Source organism: Humulus lupulus, chromosome 4 (assembly GCF_963169125.1).
Source record: "Humulus lupulus chromosome 4, drHumLupu1.1, whole genome shotgun sequence".
NCBI classification, from domain to species: Eukaryota; Viridiplantae; Streptophyta; class Magnoliopsida; order Rosales; family Cannabaceae; genus Humulus; species Humulus lupulus.
The window spans coordinates 223,207,729-223,230,452 of record NC_084796.1 but is presented as its reverse complement, the minus strand read 5'-3'; the positions used below and the strand labels follow the sequence as shown (position 1 = coordinate 223,230,452).

The following is a 22,724-nucleotide window of genomic DNA, read 5'->3' as shown; positions in this document are numbered from 1 at the left end:
TCAATTATGTAGAGCAATAAATAATGATTTAGAAAAAAATAGAAGGAATCAAAGATTTTTAACGTGGTTCAGCAATTAAAATCTGCCTAAGTCCACGAGTCACTATTATTATGAATACTTTGTAAAAGCTTCGAATGAAAGCAATTTGGTAGAGTCTCTTCTTATTGAAAAATTGTGCTTGAATACAAATGACCTAGTCCAAGCTATTTATAGACCTGATTGTAGGAATATCTTCCCCCCAATTCAGGGAAGTTACAACAAATGTTTAAATTCAAATAAATATATGAATTAATAATACAAATCAATGACATTAATTAAAATAATGATCCCATAAAAATAGGGATTCATTGCACGATGTTGACCAATCCCAAAGAAATAGGGATTTCCCAACATCTTTTTTGTGTGGTAAACGTGTCATCGAGCTCGAACATTGCTTCAATGCACTTTCGAGATCACTTGTAGCTTCGAGCTCATCATTCCAGTTGTTGCCTCCTCCTCACTCACTAAGTCGATCAAACTCGTCCCTCAGAGAAGGTTGGTATCTTCGAGCCTGCAACTTATGCTTGAACGCAGATAGCAGATCTAGAGTTGTTCGACAATTTGTTCGAGTGTGTTGTTAACACTTGTTATTCCCGAGCTTACTCTTTTCGAGCCTACATTTCGAGGCTATTGATTTAATCTCGAAATTTTGGTGTAACATCTTACATATATTTGGTATATGTTGTGCTATTTCTTAAAATTTGCGTGAATAGAAGTTTTATTGAGCAAAAGTGATTGATTTCTATTTTATTGATAATTTTTAGTTTTAATTATGGTTGTGTATACTCCCATCATTTCTTAATTATCGATAGAGAAACTCACTAGAGAAAACTTCCTTAAGTGGAAGCAAAATATCAACATTGTGTTGATTGGTGACAACTCCAAGTTCGCCATGACTGTAGAATCCCTGGAAGTTCCAGCTGAAGGAGCTACCAAGTCTGTAAGAGACAAATATGAGTGTTGGTAGGCAACTAACAACATGGCACGGTACTACATGTCGACTAGTATGGTCGACACTCTCAAAACAAATATGGAGAATGTCGAGACGACCTAGGAAATCATGGATCAGCTCCAAGACATGTTCGGGGCAAAGTCTGTGCAGACTCATTTTGAGGCCACCAAGAAGTATGCCAATGCTCAGATAGCACCATCTCAGCACGTTGGTGATCACCTGATCAATATGACGAAGTACTTTCAGGAAGCTGAATTGCATGGAGCTACAATAGATGAGGAGACTCAAGTCAGCTTAATCCTCAATAGTCTCTCTCCAGCTTTCCTACCGTTCACCACCAACTATGTGTTGAATAAACTTGAATATGGTCTAACGCAGCTCATGAATGAGCTTCAGACTTTCGAGTCTATCATGGGTGGACCGAGTAAGGGAGGAGAAAAGAAGACTACTGGTGTTTCTGCTAATTCAGCTAAGACTGAAGTTAACCTAGTTTCATCTTCGAAAGTTGGAAATAATAAGAAGGGTGGACATAACACCAACCCCAAGCCTGAAAAGGCTGCAAAGACGAGTGCATAACCAGATGCACAGACGCCTAAGGGGAAGAAAAAGAAGAACAAGAAAGGTAAAGGTAAATGATTTCAGTGCAATGAGAAGAGGCATTGGAAATAGGATTGCCTCAAGTTTCTAGCAATGAAAAACAAAGGTAATGATTATAGTTTATTTAGCTTAGAAACGTGTGTTTTAGAGAATGATAAATCTATTTGGATTATCGATTCTAGATCTACTAACCATGTTTTTAATTCTTTACAACTTCTTGAATCGTGGAAGAAGGTGGACGAAGGGGGCTTATGTAATGACCTAACTACTCTAGACTTTGGACCATTAATGATTACTATACATAGACACTAATTTTTAATAAAACTTACAAGTGAAATAATCATAACTTCATTAAAACTTGTAAAAACAAATGTTAAACTACATAAAATTTAAAGTAGGATATGGGATCCCATTATTTTAAAAGAAAAACATAACATAATTGTAAATAAATGAATTACATAATAAAGTGCAGAAAATACATATAAAATTTAAAGAGACTTCATCCTCGAATCGAACTCTCAGTCCTTTGATTCCATTCCGCCTCAATACACATCCCCAAGCTTCCAAGAACCTTTCTTGCCACCAAAACTATTTTCCTGCACATAAAAACATAAAGGAGTGAGCCTAATGCCCAGCAAGGAAAATCTAACACATAAATCATATACATAAAATTCATATCAACATATACTAAAACATATTAGAACATATGTCACATATACTATAATGGCCATTATTACTTAGGGTCCCATAAACTAAACAAGTCATATGCCCATTAGGTTTGTGGGGCTTGCTAGCTAAGCAAGCCATATGCCCATAACTTTATTGGGGCTTGTTAGTTGTACAGGTCATATGCCCAAGTCTACAAACATACATAACACACAAATCATAAGTTAACATAACACATAAATCATAAGATAACATATGGCATAATACATAATATCCTATCCTATTTTCCTTACCAAAAGTACCGGGATATGAGAATAGGTTTGGGACTTTGGAACACTCCTAAAAACCATAAATGAAAGGGTGAGTATACTGAAGAAAGAGGAAAGAAAAGAATGGACGAACTATACCATCAAGAATATACTTACCAAAAACCTTATGTTCAACATCTTAGATTTTCTATCCAAGAATAAAGAATAAAGTAAGGATGCTGAGTTGAAAACTATAAGAACTTAAAGAAAACAATACCAAAATGAACTAGAGTTTGGAATACCTTGAATGCTTCTATGACCAATTTAAACCTTGAACCGAAATGTGCTATAAACCTTACTTCCCAAGTGTTTGGTAAGCTTATAATCCCCAACCCAAGTGTTTACACTCTCAAAAATAACCTAGCAGCTTGCAGCCTCTGAACTTAGCTTGATGAATGAATAAATGGCTAGGTACTAGGTCCTATTTATAGAGTTCAAGAATGATTAGATCTTCATTTAACTTGAATAAAATAATGGCTTTTTAAGTGAAAAATATTTGAATTATTGTTCAGCAGTGGCTGAAGACTCGGTCAGAAAGATGTTGGACTTATCAAGAGGTTAAAGATTAAAATGAGAACGTTTTAAAAAATATTCAAAATTATAGCAAGGGAGCCGATATATCGCCCCTAGTAGGCGATATATCGCCTGGGCCAACATGCCCGAGGCTCGTCGAGGTGATCGTGCGAAGTTAAGTGTTTTTCATATCCCCATACTGCAATATATCGCCCCCTATAGCTGCGATATATCAGCATACGCTGAATATTTAAACACGAAATTGCACATTTTCAGCTTAATTTGAATTGAGTAAACAGCCTTGACTAAGTCCTCTAACGTTTTCAAAGCTGCTGACAGACCCTAGGATATTCAAATTTTAATCTTAATAAACTTATCCCTCAAAAATACTTAATTATCATTAAACATACACATGACAAGTGTTGCTTTCTTATTGGGTCTATCTAAACCTTATAATATAATAAATATCACCATCAATATCAGTCATATAATCAAACCTTAGGTTAAAATTACTATTCTTAAACTATAGGTTAAACTTAGAAAATCTACAAGTGTTACTATGAGTGTCCAATTAAATCCCGGTCTGAACCAAAATCCACAGTCATAAAAATACTACAACTATTACTATTATACTACTATCTGACTAGCTAAGTAAAGTTCTTGGACTCTACAGCTTAAAGCTTAGAGTTGGGGACGGAGCATTCGTTGTGGTCCAAGCTAGAGGAAGAGCTCGCTTGAAGTTCGAAAATAAATATTTAATTTTAAATGATGTATTTTTTTATTCCAAATTTTAGTAGAAATTTAATTTCAGTTTCGATGTTGCAATCAGAACAATTTTTTATGACTTTTACAAGGACGAATATATCTATTTCTTTAAATGGATCACAATTGTATATTGCATGTTTGGAAAACAAGCTTTATATTCTACAACCTAATGAACCCTTCGCGTTTAATAATCAATTATTCAAAGTAGCTAAACCTAGAACCGATAAATGTCAAAAGACCGATAATGATAACATGACGTATTTATGGCATTTGAGACTAGGTCACATTGGATATGATAGGATTCAAAGACTTACAAGGGACGGGCCTTTGAGGGAATTACCAGTCTATGATCATGTCTAGAAGGCAAATTGACCAAGCGTCCATTCTCTCCAAAGGATGATAGGGCCAAAGAACCACTTGGAATAGTTCATTCAGATGTATGTGGACCTCTGAATATGAAAACCAGGGGTGGTCTTGAGTATTTCGTCACTTTCATTGACGACTACTCTAGATACTCATGTCTTTACCTAATGCATAAGAAATCAAAAACATTTTCAAAGTTTCAGGAATTCCTAGCTATGTCTTAGAACCAATTAGGCAAAACGTTAAATATCTAGCAATCTGATAAGGGTGGAAGTATTTGGATATGCAGTTCCAAGATCATTTAACTAAACTTGAGATTTTATCTCAACTTACTGCCTCAGGTACTCCGCAACAAAATGGTGTAGCGGAATGCTAGAACATAACTTTATTGGAAATGGTTAGATGCACGCTTAGTTACTCAACTCTGCCAACTTCATTCTTGGGACATGCAATTGAAACTGGGAACGACATTCTAAGGGTCAGTTTGGTATAGTTGTGATGTGGGAAATAGTTGTTGTAGCTGTGTTGTGGGGTAAAGCAGCAGCAGCTCTGCTATGGGGAAAAACTACTGAGTGTTTGGTAAATTATAAATTTTAAAGTGTTGTGAGTTGAAAAAGTTGTATGAGAATATTTGGTAAACTATATAATATGATTAGAGTGTTGTTAATTATTAAAAGACCAAAATAGATATCATATTTAGTTTATTAAAACAAATTCACAGATACTAAACATACCCAATGAATTTCAATATAAATATTATATTTATTTAAATATGTTAAAATTATAATTATTTTCTTTTTTATTTTATTTTTCTAAAACATGAAATTGATATATATGTTTGATAAATTATAATTTAAAAATACTATGAGATGCAAAAATAATATTATTTATTTAATTTAAAATTACTAAAATAAAATATGTTTAAAATTTAAATATTATTTATTTTATTATCTTATTAATTTATTTTAAATACTTTTATTTTGAGTAATATACAATAAAAAGTAAATATATTTAGATAAAAAATACATTAACTCCAAAGTTTTTTCAAAAAGTTGTTTTTGAAAAAGCTAAAAGTTGGGTTGTGCCAGCTTTAGCTTTTAGTTGTAGTTTCTGCATAAATTATTCAATAAGTTGATTACGTACAATTTACCAAACACTTTTATTGCACAGCTTTTTTAGAAAGCAACTTTTAGCTTTTCTAAAAGTTGTCCTAAACATGCCTTAAATGTTGTGTCGTCCAAATCAATCCCCAAAACACCTTTAGAATGCTGGAATGGTCGTGAACCTAGTTTACGCCATTATAGAAGATGGGGGTGTCCCGCCCACGTCCTGAGGAAAAATGAAGGAATTAACCCTAAAATGTTGCTATAAATAGGTACTTAAGTCTAGGGTTTTCAAGTTACAGGTCAAGTGTTGAAAAAAAAAAAGAAAAAATGTAGGCTCAAAAGAGACCTATTGTGGCCACTCATCACTACTCTCTTCTTCTACATAATTTTCCCATCTCATGTGTTGAGAATTTCCCACCCTAGTCTAGGTGATCAAAGGAAATTGTGGAAGACTGTGTAGTTTTAAAATCCAGTTCACTCTCTTGTTATTACTCTGTGACAGAAAGGAACAAGGGTTAGAAAGAGTGAAGGAAGGAATCTCAATATCCGATGCATAAAAGTAAGATTTTTTAAACTCTGTTATTTTATTTACTTTATGAAATTCATTAGAAACATGTGTTCTAGGTTGTTTTATATGTTAATTTGTTTAATATATGAAACATACATGAAAATATTTATGATCCTATAAAATATATTCCCTAACAAACGCAACACCCCATTGATACATCAACCTGGAAACCTTTGCATTCGGATGTTGCACCATGGCCTTTCGCGAAGTGGGGAATGGATGTAGTGGGAGAGCTTCCCAGAGCTGTAGGAAGAAAACGCTATGTGCTGCTAGCCACAGATTATTACACAAAATTGGTAGTAGGCGAGGCTTATAACACTGTACCGAAAGTAGATACGGTAAACTTCATATGGAAGCACATAATTTATCTGTTTGGGATCCCCAAAGAGATTATAGTGGATAATAGGATGCCATTCAACAATGCCAAAGTCAAAGAGTTGTGCTAGCAATTCAAGATTTATTTGGGATTTTCTTCAGTGAGTTATTCGCAAGGGAATGGACAGGCTGAGTCTACTAACAAAGTCATATTCAAAAATATAAAGAAAGATTTAGAAGATAAAAAATAAGCTTGGTTAGAAGATCTGCCGAAGGTTTTATGGGCATACAGGACCACGTGCAAAACTTCCACTGCAAAGTCCCCGTATGCGATGGTGTACGGGACAGAGGCGATAACCCAGCAGAGATAGGCTTGCCAACTTTGAACATAGATATAGATGTCGTACTGGCCCTCAATACAACACAGCTTGCGCACAATTTAGACTTGCTTGAAGAACTCAAACAAATAGCTCACATTCGCCACACAAAGTACAAGATGATGGTTGAGCAGCACTACCAAAAATCCATTGACCCAAGAGAGTTCCAAATAGGAGAGTGGGTGCTTAGATGATTCATTGGTAATCAAAAGAAGTTGGAGCCTAATTGGAAAGGGTTGCTGAAGTAATGGGCAAAGGTTGATACACGTTGCAAGAAATTCATGGTGGGAAGTGCTTACCTAGAACGTGGAATTCCATGTCCCTCAAAAAGTATTATTTTTAGTTTGTGCATCTATGTGTCATTCCTTAGCACAAATTGTAATGTACAGACATGATCAATAAAGATGGCATTTTTAGAAGCATTCTGGTTATGAAATTTGCTTGATTAATGTGTTTTAGTTTTTGCACCTAACGAGTATCACGATTCATGCGAGACATTCACTAACTATTTATTGCCCAAAACAGAATGACGACCACATGACACTCAATAATGTTGAGAATCAACAAGAGCAAGTACACCGCACCAACATACGATAAATTCATGTCAATAGAATCAGAGCACGTGACTAAGACTATTCAAAATCTGGGGAAACTGTGAAAAACAAGGGGGCGGTTACAACAATAATGGCACATTTGACCGAGTAATCTAAAAAATATTATGGCATTAAATGATAAATCAGCTAGAAATGCATACTCCTAAAAAAAAAAGGCCACATACAACCATGAACGACAACAAAAACTTAGATCAGTCAAGAAGATACAACAAAGGAGAAGTCCAATTTGTTATTTCAAGTTGCCTAAAATTATCACTACATCCAGAAAAATCATGAGAAACTATAGCTGAAACAATTCATTCTCTCTCCAAACACTTAAACAGTTAGCATGATGACGAAGGAAACCAATGATGATCATGATTCAGTAGTTCATGAAGGGTTGGCGAAGACGAAAATAGAAAACAACCACGACTACAAGCTATCTGAGAAGAACAATCAGATTAGAGCAAACTAAGGGTGGCACTAATCTTGTGTGAGCAAAGACCAATCAGGTCTAAGCATGCACAGTAAGAACGCACCCATCCTAGCAACCCACGCTCCCCCACTTTCCAGTTTGAGTCGCGCCTCTTGAGCGAGAGGCATTACTCAGATGGAAGCATGATTTCCAAGAGAGAATGTCCTCCTGCTCACCCAATACTACCAACAAAAGGATCCACAATCGAGTAAGGGGAGATCTACACAGCTGAGGAGTTGGCGTGTCTGCCAAGCGAAGCATGACGAGAATGGAAAGTTGAGGATGTACATAGCCATTCCTCCATCAATTCGGCATCCAAAGAAAAGCTTCCAAGGGGTATCATAATGAAAATGAGGTATCTCTAGTGGCTCGGCTCAACCTTATGGTTGTTCCATTTGGTAACAGCTGCCAGCCAGTACACCCCAAGTGATTGATCTTGGTGCGCTGGAGCCAAAATGCTGAAATCAATCATGCTGAGCTCTGCACAGCAGACTAGCCATTTGGCGTAGCTGAAAGCCAGTATACCCTACGTGTAAGCTAGCCATGCCCTGAGGCTCATCCTCTTTGACTCGTGCAGAGAAAATAAGAGGTAAATCCCATATTTCCCAAACGGAGAAAAGTTTGGGTAGCAGACACGAAGTAAGCGAGAAAAGTTTGGGTAGCAGAAGTGGACATGGACACGCAACGAAGTTGAGATAAATGTATTCCAATAATAATGATATCAGATGTGCAGAATTGTGTAATCACTTGTAACAATTTTTACTTAGTGAATGAATATTTTATGAGATTGGTGTTACAAGATAGTGTATCTAATACTGAGCATAAGTGAGAAACATGGGTTATTAAATAACGACTGCAAACTAGCATGAATGGGTAGCAAAATAAGTCATTACTTGATTACTAAAGCAAGATGAACGAACGCGTGGAATATCTCTTACTGCACAAATAAACTTATATGAGAGAATAATCAACAGAATCGCTACATGAGCAAGTTTAAACAGCTCAATAAAGACACAGGGAAGAAATGAGTAAACAAAAATGAAGCCATTAAATCCGAGCAGGGTTTGCAGTGCCTTACATCTTAACATTTTTTTTAAAAAGAAAAAAAAAGGAAGAGAGCGAAAAATGAATGTACATAGCGATGATTCTTAAAAAGATTGCAGAGTGATATGAAGGCATTGAACACCAATAGTAGTAAACCAAACTAGCGGAGTCTATTGCGATGCGTAGACCGTGGAAGATGAGGAGCAGATCTATGCACATAATCCACAAGGGCATGCTGCAAAGCTTTCTAACCCAGTTGGTAGCGCAAACTCGTGATGCAATACGGAAGACAATTATTTAGCATGTGCTGTAATCTTCTAGAAGAATACCATGGTCGATGCACTTCAGCTGACATCGCATTTTCAATGTTTTAGTGTGATATAGTATTTTAAAGAAGCAGAGAGATTATAATGTGCAAATATTGGATAGGAGAAATTACACGGCAATGACTCCCACCAATGATATTATTCACGAGTATTGCCAAGGGCAAATGGTCGAAAAGGTCTATGCGGAGTCCTATCATAGCAGAAATATGAGTCGTAGGAGAGTAAACATAAAAAAGGGAAAAGGCAGCACAAACAACAACAATGCTTAGTATACATTAAGGGGACAAATACCAAAATCATGGAAAGTAAATAATATAGTAAATGTGATAGTTTCTTTAAAATATAATAAAAATTTGGAACATGTCGCTTCTATCCAAAAACATAAAAAATAGTAAGAGAGTTTAACTGTTTACAAAAGTTAGATTCGGTACTAACTACCATCGCCCCCTTGATCCCCTGACACATTTGGAGGAGGCACGTTAGTGTAATCTATGGGAGCAGTGTTAGTGGGTGAAGCTCGACACAGTCCAGTGCTAGCTTCCGACGCTAGGGCTTTGCTACTTGTTCCAACATCTCTAGCCGAACTTTCCACAAGTTGAACAGAATATCCTTTTGAATAGATGGCTTCGATATATCAATGACTCCACCTTGGTATGGTGCACCACTTGCATCGTATATAATCCAATTGAATCTCTAACTTCCCTTAGCTCTTGGATGTGCTCATCAGGATAGTAGATTTCAAGGTTGCCAATTTCCTCTATAAAGATCTCTGCACTATACTGACCCACCGTCAATCCATGATCATCGCAATACCTTTGAAGAAAATCATGTTTTTCCTTCAAGCTCTGACCATCGCATTGGATTAGGAATTCCAAGTAATAAGCCACATCAATCCTTCCCAGAATGCTCATTTTCTGCTCGGTGCGATATCTATAAGAAATCTGAGCTTTCGTATAGACCAGATAGCTCATTTCAAGCTCTTGTGCAGGTTAATTTTTTTAAAAAAATATATAAAGTTATCAAATGAAAGGGGAGAAAAAGCATCATTATTAAAAGCACATACATATGATAACACTGACCTTCTCCAGATTTTAGACCCTTGAATTGAGTTGAGGGATTTCATTACTCAAATGAGATGACTCTGCTACATGGTTAGAATGGAGTTCACTACTACAAAAAGAGGCTTTAACTTCAGTTTTTAAGGCGGATAGACTTCGATTCTCATATAAAGGCAAACTGAAGTCTATCCATGCAAAGTTAAAAGTCTTGAAAAGATCGACGTTAAAAAGGGGGTTTCAACTTTGGTTATTTGGAAAAAACATATACTTCGGTTTCCAAATAACCGCAGTTAAAAGTCTTGGATACACACTGATGTCAGGTAGTGAGGACTTTTAACTTTGATTATTTAGTAAAAACTGAAGTTAAAAGTCTAGAATAGACTTCAGTTTTTAACTTTAGTTTTTTCCAAATAACTGAAGTCTTTTTTTTTTCTAAAAAGGACAATATTTAGATGAATTTTTAACACAAATAACAAAAAAATTGAATCCAATTTTCAATCCAAATACCATCAAAACAACAATTTCCTAAACAGTTTAAACAAAAATAAATTATTACAATCATTGAGTTTATAATAACTTATAATAAATATTAAAAAATAAATAAAAAGTGAGAAAATTACAAATTATTTTTTATTAAATTCAGATTAATAAAAAATTTAGAAAAAAATTAACATAGACAAACTTTTAGAGATTCATACCTTCATCTATGCCCAAACACACATTTGAATCAAGATTAGCAATTCTTAAAACATATACATTATCAAAACATAATATATTAAATTAAAAAATAAAATAAATCTGAAAAATAAAGAAAAATTAAAAAAAAAATCTTACAAACTTAGATTTAGTGTTCCATACCTATTTTCAAGCTCAAGAATATGTTTGAATGCTCAAAATCCATAAATAAATCTGATCACACTCATACCCACGGCCAAATAATCTCTTTTACCCCTCAAAATAGAAACTAATCCAACATCTATGATGTATTTATGTATTTTTAGCAAGAATAATGGTAAAAATTGGTACAAAACCAGAAAAAATAGGGGGATTGGGCGAAACCCTCTTCTCTTGTATGGTGGCTATGGAGGTTTTCCTTAGGGTTTCATTTTAGACTAATAAATGAGAGAAGTCGTAGGGTCAGATATATAGGACTTTTAACTTTGGTTTTTTGGTAATAACTGAAGTTAAAAGTCTCCGCCTTTTTTTATTACAAAAAGGTCTTTCTTCCCTTGAGTGCTAAACCTAAAACCGAAGTTAAAAGCCCATTAAAGGCTTTAACTTCGATTTTCATGTATTTTCCAACATTTCCATGTGTAAAAACCGAAGTTAAAGCCTATATTTCTAGTAGTGGTTGCTCAACATCTTCTCGAGCTTTTTCTAAATCTGCCAAAGTTGCAGCATAAAGCTTGTCTTCACCTAAAATCATAAGCTTGACTAACATGTCATCTGATTGTAAGATCTCTTCCTCCTTTTCAAGAGCTGCTTTTGCTGATTGGAGACTTTCTAACAAATACTAGCTCCCATTGCAAGCATTGCGAAGATTCTGCACAATAACTTTGTGAGCTTCCTTTGTCTTTTTAGCTTCTGACTGAAACTTGTCATGCTCTGCAGCAAGTTCATCATATTTCCTCTACCAGTCACTGTTAGATACCAACTTCATTTCCAACTCTTGGCATTTACTTTTCAATTCAGAACAAAGAGTCTGGATCGCTCCAAAAGCTTGTATTGATTCTTCAGCTCGCTTTAGCTTGTCCTGCATCTTGAATAAAGTCATCCTACTATTGCTGACACGGTCTAGCATTGTCCTCAGAGCTGATATGTGCAGCGCAATATCCATTTCACAACGCTAGCGCAAAGCTATCAGGTCATCCTCAGTATGTGACTTGTGCAACTCTTGGTAGAATTTGGCCTAAAAATCGATGAAAGAAACATATTAACTAGATTATGATAGTTTATGCAATATATTATTGTCCACAAAAAATGACAATGTACTGAATTTTACCGTAGTGAGGTGTGTTTCCAACTATTTGGCAACAAAGAAGGGGGATAGCGAATTTCCCATTTGAAGCGCAGATGCTGCAACTTGCACAGGGGGCAACTCTAGAATTTTTTCTTCATCAAATGATCTGCAGGATAGAATTTATTTTGTCACCGCGGACTGTCCAGAACACCTAACATTCCTAGCTTGCTCATCGCCCACCCCAATCAAATTCACAATTGCATCAACTTCACTTTGCGTAGCTGATGCACTGTGAAGAAGACAAGGGCAATGAGCACTAACGTCAGTAGCCACAATAGCAATGATAGTACTCACAATAGAGTTAATAAGTGGTGCACAATCAAAAAATGCAGTAACATATTCGTTAATTGGTACTGAAGTAAGGGAAACACCCCCAAGAAACTGAGCAGCAGATACCGTAGGAAGTGATGGTTCGCAAATAGTTGTGCTGGCGTTAAAGGAACCATAAAGGTCAAGAAAATCCTATGAAAGTGAAAATACTAAAATTCTTCCACGTTTAGAATCCCTGGAATATCAATAGTGGTAAGCATAGGGAAATTGGGAGTGTTGAGAAGGCCAAACCCCAATGTTGCTCAAGAGCACTCAAGGGGTGGAACGCTCTGAAAAAGCTAGTGTAGTAGGATGGAAAGAATAAATAGGATCATTAAGGGGAGCAGAGAAATTTGGAACCTGGATACCACCTTGTGCCAGAGCAGATGATACAGTAACTGTAAGATCGATTTCGATTGAGGGAGAATCTGAATGAGGGGCAATGGTGGTAGAAATTATGATGGAATCTGATGAAGGAATGGAGTCTGTATTCAGTAAAGAAGTAGAAATGACATTTGCGTAGGAAAGATGAAGAGTGTAATGCCCCACGTCACTATGGCTGCTTCCTGGAATGATGATTGGCCCTACAAACCAACACGAGTCTTTCCAGTGTGCTTTGTCCTCATTCGCATGCTCCCTGGGAAAACTTCCTAGGAGGTCACCCATCATGAGACTACTCCAGGTTAAGCACGCTTAACTTTGGAGTTCTCAAGTGATGGGCTACCGAAAAGAAGATGCATCTTGTTGGCATAGGTGGTACCCATCAATCCATTTAAGTCATCTTCAACTGTGTAGTCTCATACCTACACAGTCTTAGAATCATCACACTTGACCTTCCTTAGGCAATGTAGGATTGCACATCTTTTTACCCAGCCTTTCCCTCTGCAGATCATGGGATTTTGACTGTCATAATCACCCTCCCTTAGGGGTCCGATGTCCCCGTCGGCCACACTTCCGGCTGGCTCAAGGCTCTGATACCATTTGTAACACCCCACGTCACTATGGCTGCTTCCTGGAATGATGACTGGCCCTGCCAACCAACATGAGTCTTTCCAGCATGCTTTATCCTCACTCGCATGCTTCTTGGGAAAACTTCCTAGGAGGTCACCCATCATGAGACTACTCTAGTTCAAGCACGCTTAATTTTGGAGTTCTCAAGTGATGGGCTACCGAAAAGAAGATGCATCTTGTTGGCATAGGTAGTACCCATCAATCCATTTAAGCCATCTTCAACTGTGAACTCCCATACCTACATAGTCTTAGAATCATCACACTTGACCTTCCCCAGGCGATGTGGGATTGCACAACTTTTCACCCGATTTTTCTCTCTACAGATCACGAGATTCTGACTATCACAAAGAGAATTCGACCCAGTGAATGGAGCAGTGATATTCCTAGCTCTAGTGAGCATATCCTGGAGTTTAGGATTAATTCTCCTCTCCTGGTCAAAGCATGGAAGGAGAGACGCCAAAGGGGGCAATTTTGAAGAAGGAGAATTACTAAGACTAGGGGGAGAGAACCACTAGAAGAAGCTGAAGGGGACAATCCACCCATATACTCCGAGATAGAAGGAAGTTTGATACACATGGTGGTGGGAGGAAGCTCTGATGATTTGATATACGCAGACGACTTGGAAAGCCACTTGGTTCTGCTCAACTTGGAGCCTGACTCTTTAGTGCCTTTGTCTCTATTAGCAAGAGTTTTCCTCTTGGATCGACAGACAGCATGAGACGGGACAACCGTAAACTCTACTACATCAGGATGAGCCAAATCGTTTGACACGACTGTAAGAGAAAGGTCAGCACCTGATGGGGTGATCACCAAAGTAGTGAAAGGCACAGAAGTCGGTGAGAGATCTTGATGGTCATCTAATGAGTGGGATCGAGAAGGGGAGTGAGTACTCTGCACAAGACCTGCATTAGATACTCCTTTAGAAACTAAACCCACCTCTTGAGCACTGGCAAATTACGCGAAATCTGTCAAAACCATAGCTTGCAGCGCTGAAAGTAAATCCAACGGGAATGGGGCATAATGGACAGAATCAGCGCCGCTGGTGTAGGATGACACGCACGCCAGGTACTTGCCATAATATTGTTGTTCAACATGATTTTCACAACCAACAAGCAAAAATTGGCATGGCGATCGATGGTGTGTGGAAAACTGAGCCTTGGCATATAACCTTTGAGAGGATTCTTGAACAAGCGTCTAATGGGAGTGGGGTCGTCCTTATGATCATAAACAATTTTGAAAAAACAGAGCTGGGATTCACGCTGCTTAGACCATGCAATGTTTGAAGGCCATTGAATTTCTGGAAAAAACAAAGGTGTAAAGAAAAGTGACAAGAAAGCATGCACGTAAAGAACAACACAAAGAAGTAACAACTATCCTTTTTGAAAAACCTGTGGGAGGATGAAGGTATCTTTGGGCACATAAGGGGGATACCACTCTCCACTAACAACGAATGGAAGCTCATCTCACTGTTTGTTAGTCATTGCCCGATCTTTGAACATGAAGTGTTTCCTACGAGGAGAAAGGTAATAAGTGTTGTATTGACGATCATCTTGACTCCGAGGATGCACAGTACGGGGAAAGCAGGAAAAGATATTATGAATAGTGACTGGTGTTTTGTAAACAGGACCGATCATAGCAACATCACATACCGATTTAATAGTGTTCGACACGAGTTACATCAAATGGATTTTGGTAATCACTAATAGATGAATCAAGAGGGGAGGAATCCGAAATTGGATCAATTCTAGGTACTTGGGACCAATGACGATTTCATCAGGGGCACAAATATCTTCGAAATGCCATTTCTTGAGCTCTTCTTCAGTTAATCGACGACTTTTGATGTTGAAAGGGAGGGTGCATTTGCGCTCTAATTCAACACACACTTCATCATATTTCTCTTTGAGAGATTTGGGGCTTTTAACAGGGTTGATGGCCGAAGACGAAGCTTTAGAAGAAGTTTAGTTGGAACGTTTGGAAGCCATGATTGAGCAATTGCTGGGAGGAAAGAAGATTCGGAGCAGAAGAAAGATGGAAGCATAAAATCCATAATTAATTTTGGGAGAGATGAAAGAAAGAAAGTTGGGTGATAATCAGGAAATGAAGATTTGGGGAAAATGAGGAATTCGAGAAGAAAGAAGGAAGATTAAAAGACGTGGCAGTTATAGGAGAATGAAACTTTTCCCGTGTGATAGACTGGAAATTTGAAAGATGGGTCTGGTAATAAATGTTTGACAAAAAATCTACACATATGTATAAAAAGCTAAGCATGGAAGATATGTATAACTATTAAAAATAAGAATTGCCTTTATCCATTATCGAATATCTTAAATGTAAAAAGGAAAGGGGCAATTGTATGAGAATAATTTTGAGCTAGTTGAAATGGCATAATCCTTTAATTGAAAGATGGGAAAAGTGAAGACTCTATTAGAAATGAAAAGAAAGGTTTAAAATGTCTGAGCACAAAATGACTGTCTTACACAAATGTAATATGAACTCGGCAAAGTATGTTTGACGAATGAGCTCTGAGCTCAAATGATTGAATAGATTGATGGACTTTGAGCTCAGATGATTTAATCGATCGATGAGCTCTGAGCTCAAATGATTGAATAGATCGATGAGCTCTGAGCTCAAATGATTGAACACATTGATGAGCTATGAGCTCAAATGATTGAAAAGATTGATGAGCTCTGAGCTCAAATAGTTAAACATATTGATGAGCTCTGAGCTCAAATGATTGAATAGATCAATGAGCTCAAATTATTGAATAGATTGACGAGCTCTCAACTCAAGTGATTGAGTAGATTGTTGAGTTATGAGCCTACGCACAGAATCACAGAGATAAGCTTTGAACTCATATGAACGAAAAATTGGTGAGTACTTGAGCTCAAAGAATGGAGAAGAACAAGAAATGAAAAAAGAGTAAGTGAAATTGAACACGTGGACCAATCATGACAAGTACTCCTAACCTTACTCTTTATTATTTTTCTATAAATAGAAGACGGGGGACCATATTTGGGACTACTGGACTTTAAACTAGTAAAAATTTGTTAAGATTGAGGATTAAGAGAAGGAATATTGTGCTGACTTAAGCATCGGAGTATCGTTTGCATACATACTCCTTATATTCTTTCCACTCATTCCATAGAAGAACACATTTATATCATTGGTTAATCCAATGGAATGCGTAAACTAATAGTGATCAATATCAACAGTCTAGTAATCTGAAGTTCACAAGCACATAAAATTCATGTGGAAGATTTTGACAAAAGTAGTTACAAAACTATTTTTCTAATAATATAAAATGTTATCGTCAAAATTCTAACTTTTTATTTTTAATTTAGAATAATTTTCGTCTTCTAAATTTTTTTACTACCATTTTAAAAAATATATATTCTAAATTATATTTCTTTTTTTACATAAAATGTTTTTCTAAACAAAGTTATTGGTGTCACTAAAAAGATTGTGTACGACAACTCTAAAAACACAATTTAAGTCTCAACGACTTTTGTACAATTTTAAACCATGGTTGATCTTAAAAAGTGACTTAATATTTTTTCATTTAAAATGATAAATCTAATATCCTGCCAACTCATTTGTCTTTCTTAGCATTATTTTATAATAAATATTAATCTCTTTCCAAATAAAGTTTAAATACTCATGTCTTCTAATTATTTGAGCCGTGCCAAATTAATACTCCTAGACAAGAAATATTGTCGTTAAAACATATAATATAATATAGTGCCTTCGCATTTATTTTGTCAATTAAAAAAAAAACTTTATTTCATATTAAATGGTAGTTGAATTATGTTCCTATTATTTAATATCCAAAAATTATTGCCAAACACATTAGTTGATGCACATTTAATTATTAATAAAGAAAATAATTTAATGTATATCGTTTTATACTTTTTGTTCTAACTAAATGTTAATTTTGATCCATATTAAAAAAAATTCAAAATTGACTTTATAGGCATTAAGATGTAACAAAAGGAATTGATGTAACTGTCAAAATTTAATCAAACATGATTTATCTAGTACCCAAAATACCTCACATTACAAACCAATTAATAATATAAAAATATTTTTATTATAATGATGTTTGGTACTAGTTACGAATTAAATTTATTTAATTTAATTATTTAATAATATGACAATAAGTTAACTTTTAGATAATTTCTATTTGACTAGATCTCAATGATTATTTTTATTCCGTTTGAATAATTATATATATATATATATATGATCAAAACTAATATTTAACTAAAACATGTAATATAAAACAATAAAACCAATAACCCATAAAAAAAATTCATAAGTGGAAAAGTATTTTTATAAAGAGAAAAAGAAAAAAGAGTAGTGGGGCAAAAAAGAAATAATTATTAATCAATTCTAGCAAAATAAAAAAAATAAAGAGAAAATGATATGAAGATGAGAAGGACACTTCACTCGACCATTTGAGCCAATCCAACCCAAAACAGTTTCACGCTGCTCCAATTGTACCTGATAACTCCTCCCTTGATAGACAAAAAAGCTGCGAAATTTAAGAAGAAGGAGAAGAAGAAGAAGAAACTTCTTTCTTTACTCATCTTTCCTCAGATTGATCCATTCCAGACCCACCCTTTATTTATTTTTAAAAATTATTTTAATTTTATTCTGTTTTTCCATAACCACAAAATCAAAGGTCCAAAACCCTAGAATTTGGGGAAGATGGAGGGGAAGCGAGATGAGAATGATCGAACGGAGAGCAGCGATTACACATCAGATGACGAGGGGACCGAGGATTATCGGCGCGGTGGCTACCACGCTGTTCGAGTCGGAGACGCCTTTAAGAGCGGTCGATATGTCGTTCAGAGCAAGCTCGGTTGGGGCCATTTCTCTACCGTTTGGCTCGCCTGGGATACTCAACAATCTGTACTACTCTTTCCTCTCTCTTTCTATTCTTCTATGTTTTTGTATTGATTTGTTTGTTTATTCGATTTTTGCAAAAAAAAAAAAGAAAGAAAAAAGGCATTGTTATAAACTATGGAGTTAATATGCTTAGTTAGTGGTATAATTGGTTGCCTAGAAAAAAATGGTTGGGAAAGCTATTAAATTTATTTATTTGCAGCTTAAGGAATATGTAAACGTATGGTAGAATGAAACCTTTGGATGCATTTTATATTCTTTTGGAATCCAATGGAATAGAATCATCAATATGATACGATTATTGTCCTTTTTTTAGTTGTACCCTTTTGTTTTTTAAAACTAAACGAAGGATTAGTGAAATGGGTTCTTCGATCTTTTGTTTCATATTGCATGAACACTAGAGATATGTAGCTTTGAAAGTGCAAAAGAGTGCTGCTCATTACACCGAGGCTGCGATGGATGAGATAAGCATCTTGAAACAAATTGCAGAAGGAGACCCAGAGGACAAAAAATGTGTGGTGAAGCTTTTGGACCATTTTAAGCATTCAGGTCCAAATGGACAGCATGTTTGTATGGTCTTCGAGTACTTGGGTGATAACTTGTTGACACTTATTAAGTACTCAGATTACAGTGGATTGCCTTTACATATGGTTAAGGAGATATGTTTTCATGTTCTGGTGGGATTGGATTACTTGCACAGACAGCTTTCTATTATACATACCGATTTGAAACCAGAAAATATATTGTTGTTGTCAACGATAGACCCATCTAAGGATCCTAGAAAATCAGGTAATATTCCTGTTCTACTGAATAGTATAGATAGTATGATTGCAATGGAATCTGGGGTTGGAAAAGATTCAAAGACATCAAATGGGGACTTGACTAGGAATCACAAGAGTAATATTAGAAGAAAAGCTCAGCAAGCAGCTAAGGGTTGTGCAGACAAAGAAGTATTAGGGGAAGCTGATAGTGTCCCGGTAACATCTGATGCAGGAGAGCCATCTACCGATGCAAAGTTAAATGTGGATTCAGTGGAAGACCATCCTACTAGTTCTGTTAACGTGAATAATAGATCATCAGATGCTGATGGGACAAAGGGCTCAGGCTCAGGTTCAGAAAATCAGGGCAAAAGGAGAGGAAATCGCTCCACAAGAAAAAAGCTTTTGGCTTCAGCTGACCTAAAGTGCAAATTGGTTGACTTTGGGAATGCTTGTTGGACTTATAAACAGTTCACGAATGATATTCAAACACGACAGTATAGGTGCCCGGAGGTGATCTTAGGATCTAAATACTCTACTTCAGCGGATCTTTGGTCTTTTGCATGCATTTGTTTTGAACTTGCAACTGGTGATGTGCTCTTTGATCCTCACAGTGGAGAAAACTTTGATAGAGATGAGGTATGGACGGTTTCCATAACTTATAATCTATGATTGTGTAATTGCTTTGTTTTCTGCTCTGCTTTCTCAATTTAAAATGACTCATTATTTTAGATCCATTGAGCATGGATAAGTTCATAGTGTTTTGAATTCATTGAATAAAACAGAGTAGATCCTACCAATTTGATTGCCACATTGACTATGTGTTGGATGCATATTTGATCCCTTTTGTTCAACCCCAAAAAGTGAAAAGATTCCTTCTGAATCACCATGTTCTATAAATGGTCTTTCTTTTTTCTTTTTGAACTTTTCTTAAATAAGCACCCATAGGTAGGAACCGAAAAGGTTAAGAATGATTACTGCATCAGGTTTCTGTTAAATAGTTCAAAGAAGTTTAATTTCCTGGCAATTGTAAATATTCTTCTTGGTTGTATCAAAGAACTGTTTTATAAGGCTCTATTTTCAAACACCATCTCAACTTGCAGAGTATGAATGTCTTATTCATAAACATGTTAATTCTAAAGGTTCTTAGCGTTCCCTTCAGTTTTTTGTGGACCGACAATTTGGACTTGAGAATTGTTTTTGGCAATTTAAGTCCCTATATTTTGAAAACAGTGGAAATCAAATCAAATCTGTCAAATGCTATATGAAATTGAGCATGTGTAGGTGACATGCTAATGTTTTTTAAGGGTCAACATAGTATAAATATATAATTATATAAGTATTTTTTTTGGGAGAAGAACATAAATTTATATTAGACTATGATTTTATTTATTATTTTTTTTTTGGGGTAAATCAGAACTTCTTAAGTTAAATGATTATAAAAAACAAATAAATTACATATAATTTCACTTAAATTAATTATATCAGAAGTAAATTATTTAAACTCACACAGTTCATGAGCTGAGGCAACCATGTGTGTGTGCGTGTGTTGAATTTATAAAATAGATTACTTTAGAAATTTTTAATATTATTTTTTAATGTTTAGGTGAAGTTAAAGATAACTTTTTTTCGTTATTTGATATGGTATTTGAGTTCATTGCTATGGTGTTTAAAACTCAGATAACTCGGGGACCAAATTGCCAAATCATGAAAACTTAAGAGCAAACACCAAAAGCCATGTGACTTGGGGATCTCATAAAGATAATCATTCTGGATTTCTTGTAGAAATGAACAAGTTACTAAATTTAAGCATAAAAATGATTTGCTTGAAACAGCAGAATATGATTTTATGGACTGATTTTAAACTTTTTTATGGACTGATTTTAAACAAATTTTATTAGTTACATAACCAGTATTTTGCTTACTTTCATGGTTTTCATTTCTTATTTCAAGCGCTATGGGTTATTGGCCTTTCTTGAATCATGAAGCTTGCTAGTTTGTTTAGGATTTGTGTAGTTTATTCATTTTATGGAGATGCGTGTCCAGCTGATCCAAAAATATGTATTATGTTATTATGTTATTCTGTTTCAGGACCACTTGGCACTGATGATGGAACTTCTTGGAATGATGCCCCGGAAGGTGAGATAGTTATCACTCCCTCTAATTAATGTTTCAGGGAACTTCTTCTAACTTGAAAATGATGGCAACTTTTCTCAGATTGCTTTAGGAGGTCGTTACTCTCGTGATTACTTTAACAGATACGGTGATTTGCGGCACATCCGTCGTTTGCGCTTTTGGCCCCTGAACAAGGTTCTTACAGAGAAGTACGAGTTCAGCGAGCAAGATGCAAATGACATGACAGAATTCCTTGTTCCCATCCTTGATTTTGTTCCTCAGAAGCGACCAACCGCGGCTCAATGTCTTCTCCATCCATGGATCAATGCAGGCCCTCGTCTCTTGGAACCATCTATCATCTCTGCGGGAAATCAAGCTGCAGATAGTGTCATCATCGATGATAAGAAGAGGGAAAATGATGAAAGAGAGGCAATGGAGGTTGGAATGGGCAATATTGCCATTAATTCGGATTCTAAACCAGTGAAGGACATCTCTTCTTGTGCTAAACCCTCCATGCCTGCGGCTACAAGTAGTTCTTATAGGTAAAACGCCAGCTTACTTGTATATGAATTGATCTTGCTTATCTCTTCATATAGCTGTCCAAATTAGCTGCTTGTGTCCGGAAGAACATGATATCCTTAGGTGGGTTGATTTTGGGAGTTGCGTATATACTGGTGCTAAATTGAACTGAGGAAATTGCTATAACAAGTTTTATTCTCTCTGATTGTGAGAGAATTCTCTTGGTACAATTAAAGCTTATACTGTACACCTACTGTATGCAAATAACAATGAAATGTGAGCTTTGCTACAATCCAACTTCTTAACACTCATATTTAATTGATTCATGTACTCTAGTTCTAGTATATGGTCATTTGTTTATTTTAACAATTTTTCCTATCCTTTTTACCCCTTAAGAATTTCATTATTTTGATTTTTATTTCATGTGCTGTCTGTAATTAAAATAAAAAAACAAACACATTTTGGTCAAACTGAATGCTAAGATGTTTAGGTAGGAGTAATGAAAAATAGGGGAAGGAGAATGATTGAGAATAGGAATAGAATGAAATAAATTTTAAAGAGTGAAAAAAAATTAATTAAAGTTGGAATGTTGTTTCTTCCTAGTTTTTCTTACGGGAATGGCCGTTTTTTTTGGTCAAGTTAGCTAGTTAGTTTGGCATGCATGCCCTTTAAATTCTGTGTTAGATAATTTTCCTACTAAATTGTAACAATCCAGGAATAAGGGAGGGGTTATATGTACACACCAAAAATATATAACTACGCCCCTATATTAAGTTGTTTTTTTTTTAAATACACCCATCTCAATTTTCCAAATTGAGTATTATTTGTGGAACTGTACACCCCAAATTTCACATTTTCTCCTCTGTCACATTTTCACTTCTATCATTTTCTCCTCTATGTCGTTCTCCCCAATCCTTATGTCGTTCTCCCCAATCCTTTTGCATGTCATATTAAAAAGACTACATAAACTGAAAAGCAAAATCATCCTTGTCAGTATTGACTATATATTAACAAACACCAAT

General features: G+C 35.7%; 1 protein-coding gene across 1 annotated transcript; it reads left to right on the top strand.

The window, feature by feature from the left end:
• Nucleotides 1-17,860: 17,860 nt before the first annotated feature.
• On the top strand, nt 17,861-21,994 carry LOC133831246 (uncharacterized). Its single transcript, XM_062261483.1, has 4 exons — nt 17,861-18,316; nt 18,712-19,707; nt 21,160-21,207; nt 21,286-21,994. The coding sequence occupies exons 1-4, from the start codon at nt 18,113-18,115 to the stop codon at nt 21,727-21,729; spliced, it is 1,692 nt and encodes a 563-aa protein (XP_062117467.1). The 5' UTR covers nt 17,861-18,112; the 3' UTR covers nt 21,730-21,994.
• The last annotated feature ends 730 nt before the right edge of the window (nt 21,995-22,724 follow it).

Coding starts and splice junctions, on each gene's coding strand:
- LOC133831246 (XM_062261483.1), top strand. CDS start 18,113: ATGGAGGGGAAGCGAGATGAGAATGATCGAACGGAGAGCAGCGATTAC. Junction 19,708..21,159: donor AAAACTTTGATAGAGATGAG/GTATGGACGGTT, acceptor ATTCTGTTTCAG/GACCACTTGGCACTGATGAT. Junction 21,208..21,285: donor TTGGAATGATGCCCCGGAAG/GTGAGATAGTTA, acceptor AACTTTTCTCAG/ATTGCTTTAGGAGGTCGTTA.